The sequence below is a fragment of the Felis catus genome, chromosome B1, assembly GCF_018350175.1.
Source record: "Felis catus isolate Fca126 chromosome B1, F.catus_Fca126_mat1.0, whole genome shotgun sequence".
Lineage (NCBI taxonomy): Eukaryota > Metazoa > Chordata > Mammalia > Carnivora > Felidae > Felis > Felis catus.
In genome coordinates, this window is record NC_058371.1 from 166,355,383 (window position 1) to 166,371,958 (window position 16,576).

General features: G+C 34.7%; 1 protein-coding gene across 3 annotated transcripts in view; it reads left to right on the forward strand.

The window, feature by feature from the left end:
• Positions 1-9,085, forward strand: part of GABRA2 (gamma-aminobutyric acid type A receptor subunit alpha2) — a 128,070-nt gene extending 118,985 nt beyond the window's left edge. For all 3 annotated transcript variants that reach the window (XM_011281893.4, XM_019829558.3, XM_023253146.2), the window contains one exon: positions 1,810-9,085. In XM_011281893.4, coding sequence (XP_011280195.1) covers positions 1,810-2,106 — 297 coding nt within the window. In that variant the 3' untranslated portion in view covers positions 2,107-9,085. The remainder of the gene's footprint in view (positions 1-1,809) is intronic.
• Positions 9,086-16,576: the final 7,491 nt, after the last annotated feature.

Here is a 16,576-nt window from a genome sequence, read left to right on the forward strand (position 1 = left end):
AGAATGCCTCATCAGCTAGGGAAAGAGAGGAGGGAGAAACCTGATTTCAGTAAAGGACAGGAAAACCAGGCCAGTTTTTAGATCTTCTGGGCTCCCTGAGGACCTTTCTTATCTCATTTTACCTGAACATTTTGAGAATTCTTTAAAAAAATTTTTTTAGTGTTTATTTATGAGAGAGAGAGAGAGAGAGAGAACATGAGTAGGGAGGGGCAGAGAGAGAGGGAGACACAGAATCTGAAGCAGGCTCCAGGCTCCAAGCTATCAGCACAGAACCTGATGCGGGGCTCGAACCCACGAACCGCAAGACCATGACCTGAGCCGAAGTCAGACACTTAACTGACTGAGCCACCCAGGCTCCCCGAACATTTTGAGAATTCTTAATTGAAAATAATTGATATTTGAAATTCTGTTCTAGGCCAATTCGTCCTCTAAATCTGTTGATTTTCACTCTTCACTATTTTGGGTAATTCATAGCTGGCTCAATTTTGTTTGCATTTAGATAACTAAGAAGACATTTATGTTAGATAGAAATGCAGATAAATGTTATTTATGTTTCCAGGTTCATTAATTCAGCTGCATATTATGTGCCTACCAGGTAGAAGGCACCATGCTAAGTGTAAGTTTATAATGGTAAACAAGACAGACGTAGCACCAGCCTTTATTGAACTTAGATTCTAATGAGAAAAGAAAACGTCAAATAATCGCACTAGAAAAAATCTATACATTTTGAAAAATGCCATGATGGAAGTAAACTGAGTGCTGTGAAGCATGCATATGGGCACAAAGACTGTGCTGCATAGAGTGGCTGGGAAGGTCTTTTTGAGGACAAAGACTAAACCAAGACCAAAGTATGAGAGGGGATTGATAACAGGAAATGCAGGATGGAGAGAGACAATTCAAGTAAGGAAGTGGCATGGCCAAAGGTACCAAACAAGGAAATATTCTGAAAACTGAAGTTATTTCCTGGGACTGGTATATAACAAAGAAAAGAAGCCATGGTAAGAGGTATTGATTTTATTCTCAGGACCTTGAGAGTGTATTTAAGGGATTTAAGCTGAGGAGTGACGTGATCCCATTTGTGTCTTGAAAAAAATCCCTGTGACTACAGTGAGTCTAATGATTGGACAAGGTCAAGCCAAGCTGGGAGAGCACAAAGCATTTAATTTGGTCCAGGCAGGAGATAATTGTGAGCCAGATTAGAGCGGGTGGGAACTGAACTGGGGATTATGAGGAGAAACAGCTTGTGGTTGAGCTAGGCAAAAAGCAGAATTTGTATTTTATCTTTGTCCTATGTTTTTAGTATTTATTTCACTGCCACCCGTATATGGTTAGTTTACCACCATATGAATAAAGCATTTGACACCAGGGAGAGAAATACTGTTATCTAGTTCAAGAAGATAAATTTCTTTGTTCAGAAATTAAGGTCATATGTTGTAGATGATCATTTCTCTTGTTAAAATATCTCTACATTCCATTTATTCATTCACTCGTTCATTCAACAACTATTTGAATAACTACCTGTAAGAGTCAAAATGTTGCATCGTTTATTACATTTATGGTTTTGATTGTTTTCCATGTAAACAACAACAAGAAAACATGGTTCTCCAGGTAAATGGTATCATTGATTTTTACACTGGGGATTTCCTCATGGTTTTAGGACTCCTTTTATTTATTTTCCTAAATTTCATCTTTCTAATTGATAATGATGTTTTTATCAAGATGCTTTTCTGCAGAATTTGAACTGGAGTTTGGAAAATGTTAAGTGGCGGGCTCAACCCATATTCTGTTAATTCTTGTATTTTTCAATAGAAAAAAGAAAAAGCCTCTGTCATGATACAGAACAATGCTTACGCCGTGGCTGTTGCCAATTACGCCCCGAATCTTTCAAAAGACCCAGTTCTCTCCACCATCTCCAAGAGTGCAACCACACCAGAACCCAACAAGAAGCCGGAAAACAAGCCAGCCGAAGCCAAGAAAACCTTCAACAGTGTTAGCAAAATTGACAGAATGTCTAGAATAGTTTTCCCAGTTTTGTTTGGTACATTTAATTTAGTTTACTGGGCTACGTATTTAAACAGAGAACCTGTATTAGGGGTCAGTCCTTGAATCTAGACACAGGTGATCTTTGGGATGTATAGGAACATACAACTTTGTTTGTTTTGCTATGTACAGTCTGACTAATAACTGCTAATCTGTGAACCAACATGTACAGTATGTATATAGCTATATAGCTTACCAGTAGACCTCTAATGGAGACACGCATTTGCTAACTTGCGGAACCGCAGGCAGAAAGCACCCCGTGCCCAAAGAGCCATTGCCTTTTTTAAAGATTTACCCTAGGAACTCGTTCAAAGTGGATTTCACGTGACCTGATTCATTTCCTACTGTTCTAATTGTGATGAAAATGGGGATCCTATACCACACTTTATGAACTCTTTTGATTTAAGTCTTAAATAGAACTATTTTGTACTGTTGCCTAACGATAACGTAAGATAACGTTTTCATTCCAAGGGGAATTCTTCTAAATCACAGAACTCGTTGTATCTGCCACATCAGTGCCCTTCATGAGTGCTCAGAATCCCTGCTAGTGTAATTGGAAGCTTAGCACACATCAGAAGAAAAACTAGAGATCTGAAATCAGCTTTTAATTACTCTGTATAGCATCTATAGCACATATTACAGCATGACAAGCTCAAATAGTTAAGAGTCACTCCTGACAGAATGTTAATTATGCCTAGAATTTAATAACTATCAGAATGTCATGGCCATTACATTTTGGCATCAGAGTTTATTTGAAAGTAAAATTCAAATCCTACAGAGTATTATAATCATTGGAAACTACCTTAAATTAAAACAATAAAAATAAAAAAAAAAGACAAATGTGTCTTACTCTTTCCAGGTATGTGTTGTATTGAAATTGATCAGCTAAATTTTCTTGGTGCTGGAGACTGGAAAAAGCATCCAGTTTGGCTGCTGTGGAACAACATTCACATTGGATTAGAAAATTGTGCCAAAAACTCCCACTGATGAGAATTCATAGGTGTCACAGTATCTAGATGAGCACTTATACGATTCTCTTCTTTCCTGTTTACTGCAAATTCTGCCTTAAGGCTTCTTTTCATCAGGACTCAGAAGCCACTAATTACAAAGGAAAGGGCAGTGAATTGGCACATTTTTCTGTCTTGAAGCAGTGCTTTCAGATAAGAATTATGTAAATCTGCTTTTGTAAATTGCAACTTTAAATTTCATTGACTCAAATTTACAACAGCTTTGTATACCAGAAGAGGTTTTGGTAAGAGTTGAACATTTTTAAACAGAAACTTTAAAGCATCACCAAAAGATTGTGGATTAGTTCACATGCACAAATATAAACATGCACACACGTATACACACACACACACACACACACACTAACTAAATTAGAGTGCACACACATAGCTAAATTAGAAACCACAATTTTCAATTTTATATAATTACTGAATATTAATGGGTAAAATTCATTTTTCTTTTAATATTTAAAATATACTCTCTATGCCCCTGAAATATGTTAATAGAAGTTAACAATTGTGTCTCATGCCTAGATTTAAGATTTTTGGCAAACCCAAAATCCTTTTGACTCACATCTACATTAGCAGTTATTAGTTGACTTTTACTAATAGATACACCTTTATGATGGTGTTTTTGTAGAAACATAAGTAGTCAAATAGTGGCATTTCTTGCAGTTTTGTACAGTATTTCAGTATAGTGCATAAATAAGTATGTTCATAAAATCAATAAAAGAAGTATCTTATGGAAATAAGCAAAATCACAACAAAAATTGCTATTCCTTTGCCTCGTTTAAATTTATTTTTTTCATTTTCTTTGTTTTAGTGTGATTCTATTATGTGCTTTGCATGACTGTATTAATACCAAGGTCACAAATGCATCTTATTAACAGAATTTGCCATGAAGACAGGCTTGACGTTAAAAGTTCCCTCACAAAAGGTAATCCATAATCCTTAATAAAATAAAATTGTTAACATGAGCTAATAAATGTATTTCTTTAATTCCCTCCCAATTACAGCTTATTTGTCATCTAAATAGTTTTAACACATACACTTTATTTATATGTTGAAATGGAAGATACCCCATTTTCCTACACACTTAAATATAACATAGATCTGTAGAGTTTAGGGAAGTGTGTAAGAGTCTGAGAACATGCACCTTGCTTGAAGGCAAGCAATAAAAATGCTTTGTACGGTATACATTACTTTACACTTTAAAAACATTGTGCTTGTAAGTTCTACATTTCCCCCTTAATATCTGACTCTAAATTATAAATTTATAAATATGTACATATGTAAAAATAGTTGTAAATAGCAGTTTCTGTAAGACAACAGAAGAGACTCCTCTTTCCCTTTGACAAAGGGCTGCGCCTACATCGATGACACCAGTTTCATTAAAATTTAAGGTAGAGTGGCCAGAAAAGTTATTCTTGTTATTCTTATTTTTAGTTTGAATTGCCAAAATCTTATTTGAACCTAATAACATCCTGACAGTTCAGATTTTCTGATGATGTGGATTGGGATTTTTGATTATTTCTCTCATGTATTTTTTTACACATTTCTCCAACTTTTAAAATTTATACATCAAAGGGAACTTTTGGTGTTTCTGGAGAGAGGGAGGATGCTGCATGGAAAATTATTTTAAATCATAGAACCGTAGTGTTTAAAATTATTCTGCTTAAACCATTGTAAAGATGCAAAAGAAAAGTGACACAAATTTATTAAAATAAGACCAAATTTTCAAGAATTACATTTTTAATACACTATCAGAGGTCTCTTTGGCCCCCATTATGCCTATTTTATGCAGTTGCACATTGACATAAAGAGTTATGGTATGTACAAAATGTAGATAAGTACATGTACATATATTACAGATAAAGTCTCATTTTTGTATAGCTGCTGCTCTGATTCAGCTAATATTTATTCAACGAATATTTTTTTTTACCTCGTACTGTGTGTCACATCATGATGGTGTTAATAACACTCATATTGCACCCTCAGAATTTAGATGAAAATTAAAGTGCATCTCCTTCTTCTAAAGACTGAAAATCAAAGATGAAATGGAACACGTGAATTAATTTAGCACTGAGAGTTGTTTTAATAAGTTATAAGATCATGAGTGTGCTAAGATAGTGTCTGTTTTGTTTTTTCCTCCTATTCGTGTTCCTATGTTTTAAATACAAAAACGGAACAAATATAACCGGTTAGTAATTATTTTAAACTTCCGTGATTTTTAAAATGCCAGTGTTACTGCTTAGCAATCTTCAGGGATCTCTCTCTTTCGAATTTATCTCAGGTTTGAATAAGTGATCCCCTTGAGCGAGATTTCCAATTTTTTTCTTAAATATTTCATAGTTTATCTTATAAAGGACATAGATGCTATTATTTCACTCATATATTTCTTTGGTGTGTGTGTGTGTACATATATATATATATAGGTATATATATGTACACACATATGTGTATGTATATATACACACATATATGTATATATATGTATACATACGTACGTATGTGTGTGTGTGTGTATCTCATGTGTTTATGATGTGGTTCTTTTTATAGTCCTGGCTGAGGCTAAGGGAACTGAACTCTGCCATGATATCGTAGATTGTAGAGGGACACCAAAGCTCTATGGCATCTGTTTCTACTGTATTTGTCTCTACTATATTTGGCATAGCCTATCATTTCAGTGGGAGGACAAGGGAAATAAATCAAGTCACCTTCTGCAAAATCATGTTTCTTCAGCATCAAGATTTTTTTCAAATGCTTCCTTCTTGATGCCTTAGACAATACCTATGAAGCACTGAAATGTTTATTATTTAATTTGCGATCCAAGACCATATCAATAGGTTGATTAGTATTAATAACTTTACCAAACACCAAATATTAATAACTTTACCAAACATCAAACTGTATAGGTTGATCCTGTTCTTCGTCTTGTAACAGTCTTACAACCATCTGCATATTTTTGAAACAACTTCCAGGATTTTTTTTTTTCATATAAAAAGGTTTGGAGTTTTAAGGGAATCAAGCTAACTCATTGTTACCCTGTAGTGCATTTTTCCGTGTAATTGAGGTCTCATGGGAACCGTGGGTTTCCCTCTTATTAATCCAGAGTATACAGAAGCATAACATTTAAACTGGGAAGGGCTGTGGTTATTTTTAATAATCATGCTTGGAAGCCAGAGACACTTTATAAAAATCACTCATAACAGTGTGGACAAGACAAATTATAATCTTTTTCTTTATTGAATTCATGCTTAAAAGATGAAATTCAGTATTTAATGAAAATTTTAATATCCATCTTTCATAATCAACATTTGTATAAAAGATAATAATGTTTTCCATTAGTGTAAGCACTCATATTTTCATCAAGTTCAGAACAAATTCAGGACCTCAAAAATAGTGAAAGAAATATCAAAGAGAAAAACTTCCTGGAAAAAATGAGTCTGTTACTAATTAAACCCAGTGAAGCATTTTCCCTTTTAACACCCAAGAAAAGGGAGAAATTAAATATGCATAAATATATACAGAAACATTTAACAGTTATGATTCTATCATGGTAAGCACCATGATTAAAATGCTAAAGTAGATGGAGTTCTTGTGAAGGCATGTGGGAATGGTAATCAAAAAATTATTCAAAATCTATCTGTTTCTTATCAGAATTTTGTATCCTCATGTTTTTCTTGAAAATTCTTAATCATCCAACATATTTGGACCACCGTTTTCAACTTTATTTAGTTGAAGTATTCTGTATTTGTCTGTATATGTAAAGAACATCTTCTTATATACATACTAATATACCCCACTTCAAATCACTGTCTCTATGTTGCAGTTTATACATAACATCACTTAATATGTTGCCTGATGGGAAGAACCACTGATAGATGTTTCAGTTTATAGTAGTCTTCCCCAAGAACCCTTAATAAGTTCTTAGCTTTGATTAGAAAAGTGTGTGTATGTGAGTGTGTGTATGTGTGTGTGTGTGTGTATTTGCAGGTATGAAAGAACATTTTGAGGAATTCAAACAAATTTATACAATTTATTTTATTAATGGGCCCAATCCCAAATGTAGCTCTTATTACTAGCAATTAACTTAGTCAATAGAATAGTTTTTTCAGTAGATCCATAACAAACATACTAATTGGAATTTAGTCTTGAGCCATACATATGGTTACATATATCCTTCCTATAAAAGTTGTTAACATTTTTCTGATGTACTTCTAGTTGGCCCAGATGATTTCACAATTCTGCTTGTAAGGCAGGAAAGAAAATCTTTGAATTCCAAGTTTCTCAATGGAGGTTTGTAAAAGCTTTCATTAAATTGTATATCTGGTTGATCGTATGCAGTCCTCTCTGTATGCATTACTGGTTAGTTTCATACCTTTTTGAATTGAAATGGTTCTGAGTTCATTCTAAGCCCTTCACATAGATTACCTCATTCAGTCCTCGCAACAACCGTAAATCACTGTGTGATTCTTGAAGTTCTGGACACCAACATGCCAACCCAACACATATTTTAGACGAAGTAAAAAAAAAAAGCTGTATTTTTCTTTGCTTTAATTCAAATTTATATTCATACATTTTGGGGAGCACCAATCCAATAAAAAGACCACTATCTGGTTTTCTGTATGACAAAACCAAGCAAACAGCAAACACTAAACTGTACAGCAACCAAGAATCCATTTTTGTGAAACTAGTTATTCATTAATATCAGTCACAATTTAGTTTCTAGGAATATGTTGCATTTTTATTTTTTGATCCATAGGTAATGATAATATATAAAAATGCTTAGAGTTGATTAAGAACACTATTTTGTTTTCTTCTTTATTTTCTTCTCTCTCTCTCTTTTTTTTCTTTTTCTTTTTTTTTTTTTTTTGCCAGTTTTGTTGGGGTCAGAGAGGTTTTGTTTTTGTTTACCATATCGTTGGTTTCATGACATTTAAACTCATTGGACTACAAGGATTATGTATTGACTTCATCAGTTTGTTGCAAGTTACTATTTATAGAAAGAAGTCTACAGTGGCCACAAATAAATGCCAGAATTGGGATTGTCAGTGTTGAATTAGCTCAGTTTGTGTGAAAATTTCAGTTCTTCATGCTTTGTTTTAGAAGACTTACTTTACCAATAGCATACTGTCAAATTCCAGCCTATGTTATTGAATAAATATGAGTGTCTCCAACAAAGTTTATTTGTGAGAACAAATCATATTAGGAAAGCAAAACAAAGAAGTTAGGTATAGAATTAATTTAGACATAATGGCTGATAGATTTGTTCCCATTTATTTATTTTAAAAAATCTTCCACATAGTAATTGAAGCATTTGACTGTTTTAAACTCTACATAATGTGTGAAATTTGATACATGATTAGAATGGTCTAAATGAAACTGAACTTTGAGCCCCAGTTTTTACAAATTAAACTTTACCATCCATGGATAAATCCTCGATTACTTATTGATCTTAGGTGCCTGCTCCATAATTGATTTCACGTTTATTGGGATCCAAATTTTTTTCAAGATTCTTCTGAGCATATACAAATTCAGGTTTTGGTGGGCTCTAAAATGAGGAATGTGACCTTTCATGAAATATTCCCTTTGGAGTTGACATGCATGAAAACTTATGAAAGCTTCATATTTGTTGCTAAATTTGAAAAAAAAAACAGAAATGAAATGTTTTTCCCTTGCTACACATTAATAATAAAATTACATGCATAGGGAATGCATGATAAATCTCCAACACTAAACTTTAATTATTCACATTAGGTGAAATTTGAAATTTTCTGGGTGACAATACACTTGTATGGTAGTTTTTCTCATTTGAGAAAATCATTTGGGAGCTAATAATATTTGTAATTTGTGACCTTGTTGTAATTGGGAAAAGTCACTATTTTTCACATGTGTAAGATAATTTGACCTTTATTGAATGTCATTCAATATGCTGTGTCATTATGCTTGCTGTTTAAAAAAAGATACTAATCAGTCCCATGCAAATTAATGCTAAACATCATCCTTTTGTACTTATTAAAATTAATTTAAATATATTTGATCTGAAAATTGTGTTTTTTGTACTCTGGTCATTCACTACATGTTTGCTTATAAGAATTGAACTTATTGTAAATGTGACCTTTTTTACATTGGGATATAACACTGATATTTTGTAATAGTGATTTTAAATGTTGTTAGTTTCTTAAATTTCTTTTTAAAATAAAAAATTACAGGGTGACAAATTTTAGGAGGGGTTCATAAATTGCAAATGTCAATTCCTTTAACACTTTAAGAAAGTGGTGCTATGGAAAACCTAAGTTCACCCAGAAAATTGACTGCCTTCTATCATAAAAAGTTCACATTTACGTAAAAGTATTCAACAAAATAAATAAGATTTTCTTTTTGTTAGATAGACTCAAGTTCATCATTCTGTTTGTAAATGGGAAATATTACAGCTTTCTTATTCTTTCAATAATGCAATATTATTTAAATGAGCTCTTTTTATTATTATTGCAAGTAGCACTGATAGGATATACTTTTAAAAGTCAAAAAGATATAAGAGCAAAGCAATTTTTATCAACATGGTAAGTTCTCATGCAATATTTCTCAACTCTACCCACATTTTAAAATCGAAGTTAAAAAAAAAAATTGGTCCTACACTGCTTGTCTATAGCTTTTAGTGTAGTCACTATTAGTAAAGAAAAAAAAAAAAAGAACCATAAAATGAAATGAATGTTACGAGTTAATTTTTCACATCATATAGTGACCTTAAGTGACAGTTTCAAACCTTATATAACAAAGTATGCATTCTGGAAATTTAATAATTAATTAAAATCACTCTTACTCTTAATTTAAGTATTTTAAAAAAAGTCATTTAGACTAACATGTTTTTGCTACTGTTTTCCTGAGGGGAAAGTGTGCTAAATTTAAATACCGAGGTAAGTATTCACATCCTCAAATTCACATCTCCGTAAAATTACAGCCAGCAAAACGCTACATTCTTCAACAGCATTCAGCTCACTTCCCCAGTATCAGTAGATAGTCTCAGCGCTGTCAAATTCTTGTAGATGAAAGCATGCTATAAATGGAAGCATTTCTGTCACGTTTGCTCTGAAGAATTCAGGAAAGGAGCAACTGAAGTTTTGTAGGGCTTTCTATGGAGTTAGAAGTTTTGTCCCCCCTGTAAAATGTAAATCCAAAGAAACTGCTGAGAAAGCAGTAAGACTCAAATAATAGTCAGACCTGAAGATTGTTAAACTACAACACGGAAAAAGGTTTATATTCTCAGGTCTCTCTGTAGTCCATACTAACTCTTGAAGGTTTTCCAGTGCAGATAGGAAACTAGAAAAGTGGCACAACCAGAAGCAAAGAGTAAAAATAGCACTGAATCCCTCAATTGCCCCTTGAGAAAACGTTGAATGATATCCAGTGTCTTTGGTTTAAGAAATCAAGGAAATGAATATTTTTAAAAATTTTAACCTTTCCTTAGTGCACATTAAGGAGTTTAATTACTTGGTGTCCATTTACCAAACTCACTCCTGTGGAACACTTTATTCCATTAATGGTTTAAGATTTTATACCTTTCTTCCATGAATCAATAGTCTTATAGAGAATTTCTAAATTATGTCTTAATATGTGGAATAATAAAAACATCTGAACTAATAACTGACGGGTGCCTGGGTGGGTCAGTCGGTTAAGTGACCAGCTGTTGATCTCGGCTCAGGTCGTGAACTCACGGTTCTTGAGACTGAGCCCCAGGTCAGTGCAGAGCCTGCTTGGGATTCTCTCTCTCCCGCTCTGTTTCTGCCCCTCCCCCGCTCATGTGCATGCTCCTCTCATCTATCTCTCTCCCTCAAAATAAATCAAATAAACTTAAAAAAAATAAAGTAACTGAAACATACCAGTTTTGAGTTGCTTTTATACTTACTGTTTAAAAGCTAACTTTAATTCCAAACTAAAATGCACATGAAAGGTCAGATAAATGTAAAAATGAAAGCCAACCACTATGAGCACAAAAGGAACCCAGCAAAAGGATATATGACATCTCAGAGTAAGCATTAAAGCCCCTGAAGTCAGGGAAGGTAGAACTGGGTTTTTATGGACTTTATTGACGTGTTAGAGTAACAACTCAGTGCTTGTGTAGCTTGATTCAAATTTTTGAGTAAAATAATCTCAATCAGCTGCATCATCTAAAGTAAAGAAGATAAACACAGCCACTCTTCCCCTCTCCCCGCCTACAGAGAGAGAGGCAGTGCCCATTGAAGAGGGGCGACGCTCAGCCTACACCTCAAACATTGGCCGTTACACTCAAAGACGATTATTTTTCCTTTGGAAAACTCCAAAAAGGAAAACGCAATTTAAAAATATGTAAAAAATATGTAAAAAAGGGAGACAAATAAAAATACTATTGTTCTCAATGTTCATATACATACCTTTGTACTTTCCAAACGATACAAATCAACTACTTAAGGATGATATAGTTTATATTTGAGCTGTTAATATGTGTATGTCTGCATAATGTATGTAACATAGAAATACAACTAATTAACGTGTAGGAGAGCAGACAACACATGCAAATCATAGATTTTGTCACATACGTCTCCATTACCAAAGTCACCCATGCTTAGTCTACACTGGGATGACAAGCCGTCTACTGTATGATACTGACAACTGCCCATCTCAACACGGTCCCTCAAGAAGTATAGAGGTGATTGGTGACTTAGGTAAGTGGGTTGTGATTTAGATGTCAGGTCCTCCTAGAGGACACATATTTTTCATCACGAAAGAAATTTACTAGAAATTATCTTCTCATAGAAAAAAATTTGCTGTTGTTGGAAGAGTGAAAAAGAATTATGTTTTCATCACAAAAAAGTAGGAGCGAAATATTCCATAAGTGTTTTTTCCAGTTTTTTTGATTGTGGTAAATATATATAACATTACATGTACTACCTTAATCATTTTAAGTGTACAGTCAGTGGTGTTAAGTATACTTACATTGTTGTGCCATCACCACCATCCACCTCCACAACTCTTTTCATCTTGCAAAACTGAAACGCTGTATCCATTAAACAATTATTCCCCATGACCATCTTTCCTTTAGCCCCTGACAACTACCACCCTACCTTTTTCCCTCCTTTCCACCACATCCCTGCCTCTGATAACTCCCATTCTACTGTTGCTATGAATTCAAGTTTTGGTTTTTTACCTCTCTTAAAATTCTTTTTTTATTTTTATTTATTTTTATTTTTTATTTTTGTAAGTTTACATCCAAATTAGGCAGCATATAGTGCAACAATGATTTCAGGAGTAGAATCCTTAGTGCCCCTTACCCATTTAGCCCATCCCCCCTCCCACAACCCTTCCCATAACCCTCAATTTGTTCTCCATATTTATGAGTCTCTTCTCTTTTGTCCCCCTCCCTGATTTTATATGATTTTTGTTTCCCTTCCCTTATGTTCATCTGTTTTGTCTCATACGAGTGAAGTCATATGATTTTGTCTTTCTCTGATTGACTAATTTCACTTAGCATAATACCCTCCAGTTCCATTCACGTGGTTGCAAATGGCAAGATTTCATTCTTTTTGATTGCCGAGTAATACTCCATTGTATATATATATACCACATCTTCTTTATCCATTCATCCATCGATGGACATCTGGGCTCTTTCCATACTTTGGCTATTGTCAATAGTGCTGCTATAAACATGGGGGTGCATGTGTTCCTTCAAAACAGCACACCTGTATCCCTTGGATAAATGCCTAGCAGTGCAATTGCTGGGTCGTAGGGTAGTTCTATTTTTAGTTTTTTGAGGAACCTCCATACTGTGTCCTAGAGTGGCTGCACCAGCTTGCATACCCATGAATTCAGGTTTTTTAATTAAATTAATTTTTGGAGCACCTGGGTGGCTCAGTCAAACGACCAACTTCAGCTCAGGTCATGATCTCATGGTTTGTGAGTTCAAGCCTCACATCAGGCTCTGTGTGGACAACTCAGAGCCTGGAGTCTGCTTTGCATTCTGTGTCTCCCTCTCTCTCTGCCCCTCACACACTCACACTCTGTCTCTCTCTCTCTCAAAAATAAATAAACATTTTTTAAAAATTTTGATTAAATTAACTTTTAGATTCCATATATAAAAAGGACAACATTTTTATTTTGCTCAGTAGTTTTCAGAAAGGGAGGAACTGAGGTATCAAAGTGTTTTCTATGGAGTTAGAAGTTTGGCCTTCTGTTTCCTTTCCTAAAATTTCCAGAACTAAATAGAGACTAAAGCTGAATGTCAAATGGAAATTATTCCGGCAAGAAATATTATAGAACAATTACAAACAACACATTTCAATTGCAGGAACAATGCCAAAACTAGAGGGCTAAGAGATGAGCGGAATGGAATTGGAACATGTGTTGTAAGTGGAGTCTATATTGATGACCAAGAATGAGCTAGAAAACCTTGTTTCCATCACCCCAGAATGCATGCTGGGTAACACTAATATTACATAAAATAGGTAAGATGAAATAAAAGTTTTAAGAAGACAATACAATGTTATTTCAATTAGTGGCAGAAACAGAGACTAAATAGTCTTAGAATTTGAGTAAAGGGAAGTAGCCATCAAGATTTGAAGACTTCGTCTTCTCTGTTTCCACACACTCAAATTTGCCATTTACCGTTACTTAAATATTAAATTTTACAGTTAAAATATGCATGGAGTACATTGCTGCTTCTTTATTCAAACATAATTACTTAGGGCACTTTTTATACCACTTGAGAAATTTTGATACAGATCTAACAGTTGCATCTAAAATTTAATATGTACTTAACTTATTTGATTAGCATATTTCAAGGTAGTACAGTACTAATTTCTGAAGGCACGATTTTACCATTTCACTTTCTACTCAGAAAAATGAAGTTTTGTTTATACAAGGTGTCACTATCAATGACTTGTTAAGCATATATCATTATTAAGCTTAGGTCTTTATAATTTCTATAATACTGAATCCCAGTTAGTACTTTAAATTTGATGGAGCTATAGCTGATATTTTAATAGCAATAGAACTGAAACACTAGATAACAATTTATAATTTTTTTGATTTGAGCACACCATCAGCAAACCTTTATAACACTTCTTAAGCTTACATTAAGTAAAATTAGGCTCCACATCATTTTTTTTGTTTGCATTTCTCAGCAATTTCACAAATAGGCATTGCATTGGAGTGGGGGAGTTCTGTTTATGTATGAAGCTCCTACTATTTCCACGCCCTTCCCACTGACCTGGACTGTGCATGAAGCATAAGTCACCTTTGTGGAAAACTTATGCTTGCATGGCCCAGTGCTTATCAGTGGGCTCCTATGTTGCCCACATTTACTAATATATGTTTTCCCTATTAATCTATAATGTTCGGGTTTTTTTAATTTTTTTTTAACATTTTTTATGTTTAGGACAGGGAGAGATAGAGCATGAACAGGGGAGGGTCAGAGAGAGGGAGACACAGAATCTGAAACAGGCTCCAGGTTCTGAGCTGTCAGCACAGAGCCTGACGCGGGGCTTGAACTCACGGACTGCGAGATCATGACCTGAGCCGAAGTCGGCCACTTAACCGACTGAGCCACCCAGGCGCCCCATATAATGTTCGTTTTTTAATATAATTTATTGTCATATTAGCTAACATACAGTGTGTACAGTGTGCTCCTGGCCTCTGGAGCAGATTCCCATGATTCATCACTTACATATTACACCCAGGGCTCATCCCAACAAGTGGTTCCTCAACACCCATCACCCATTTTCTCTACCCCCCTTCCCCTCCACTCCCATCAACCCTCAGTTTTTTCTCTGTATTTAAGAGTTATGGTTTGCCTCCCTCTCTGGTTGTAACTACTTTTTTTTTCCTTCCCTTCCCCCATGGTCTTCTGTTAAGTTTCTCAAATTCCACATATGAGTGAAAACATATGATATCTGTATTTCTCTGACTGATTTATTTCCCTTAGCATCATACCCTTCAGTTCCACCCACATTGTTGCAAATGGCAAGGTTTCATTCTTTTCCACTGCCAAGCAGTATTCCAGTACTCGTAGTAGTATTATTTATCCATTCATCAGTTGATGGTCATTTGGGCTCTTTCTATAATTTGGCTATTGTGAACACTGGGCTACATATGCCCCTATGAATCAGCACTCTTGTATCCTTTGTGTAAATTCCTAATAGTGCTGTTGCTGGGTTGTAGGGTAGTTCTATTTTTAATTTTTTGAGGAAGCTCCACACTGTTTTCTAGAGTGGCTGCACCAGTTTGCATTCTCACCAACGGTGCAAGAGGGTTCCTGTTTCTCCACATCCTCTCCAACATCTGTTGTTTCCTAAGTTGTTAATTTTAGCCATTCTGACATGTGTGAAGTGGTATCTCAGTGTACATTTGATTTGTTTTTCCCTGATGATGAGCAATGTTGAGCATCTTTTCATGTGTCTGTTAACCATTTGGATATCTTCTTTGGAAAAATGTCTATTCGTGTCTTCTGCCCATTTCTTCACTGGATTGTTTTTCAGGTGCTGAGTTTGGTGAGTTCTTTATAGAGTTTGGATAATAACCCCTTATCCAATATGTCAATTGCAAATATTTTCTCCCATTCCCTCGGTTGCCTTTCAGTCTTTGGTTGTTTCCTTTGCTGTGCAGATGGTTTTTATCCTGATGAAGTCCTAATAGTTCATTTTTGCTTTTAATTCCCTTGCTTTCAGAGACATAACTAAGAAGTTGCTGCATCTGAGGACGAAGAAGTTGTCGCCTGTCTTCTCTTCTAGAACTTGAATGGGTTCCTGTCTCACATTTAGGTATTTCATCCATTTTGAGATTATTTTTGTGTATGGTGTAAGAAAGTAGTCTAGTTTCATTCTTCTGCATATTGCTATCCAGTTTTCACAGCACCATTTGCTAAAGAGACTGTCTTTTTTCCATTCGATACTCTTTCCTGTTTTGTCGAAGATTAGTTGGCCACACATTTGTGGGTCCAGCTCTGGGTTCCCTATTCTATTCCTTTGGTCTATTTGTCTGTTTTTGCACCAATACCGTACTGTTTTGATGATTACAGCTTTGTAGTCCAGGTGAAAGTCTGGTATTGTGATGTCTTCAGCTTTAGTTTTCTGTTCCAACATTATTTGGCTATCCAGGGTCTTTTGTGGTTCCATTCAAATTTTGGGATCATTTGTTCTAGCTCTGAGAAGAATTCTGGTACTATTTTGATTGGGATTGCATTGAATGTGTAGATTGCTTTGGGTAGTATCAACATTTTAACAATATTTGTTCTTTCAATCAATGAGCATGGAATGTTTCTCCATTTCTTTGTGTCTTCCTCAATTTCCTTCATAAGCTTTCTATAGTTTTCAGCATACAGATCTTTTTACCTCTGGTTAGGTTTATTCCTAGGCATTTTATGGTTATGGTGCAGTTTTAAATAGGGTCGATCACTTGATATCTCTTTCTGTTGCTTCATTATTGGTGTGTAGAAATACAACCAATTTCTGTATACTGACTTTCTATATCCTCTTTCTATATCCTGCGACTTTGCT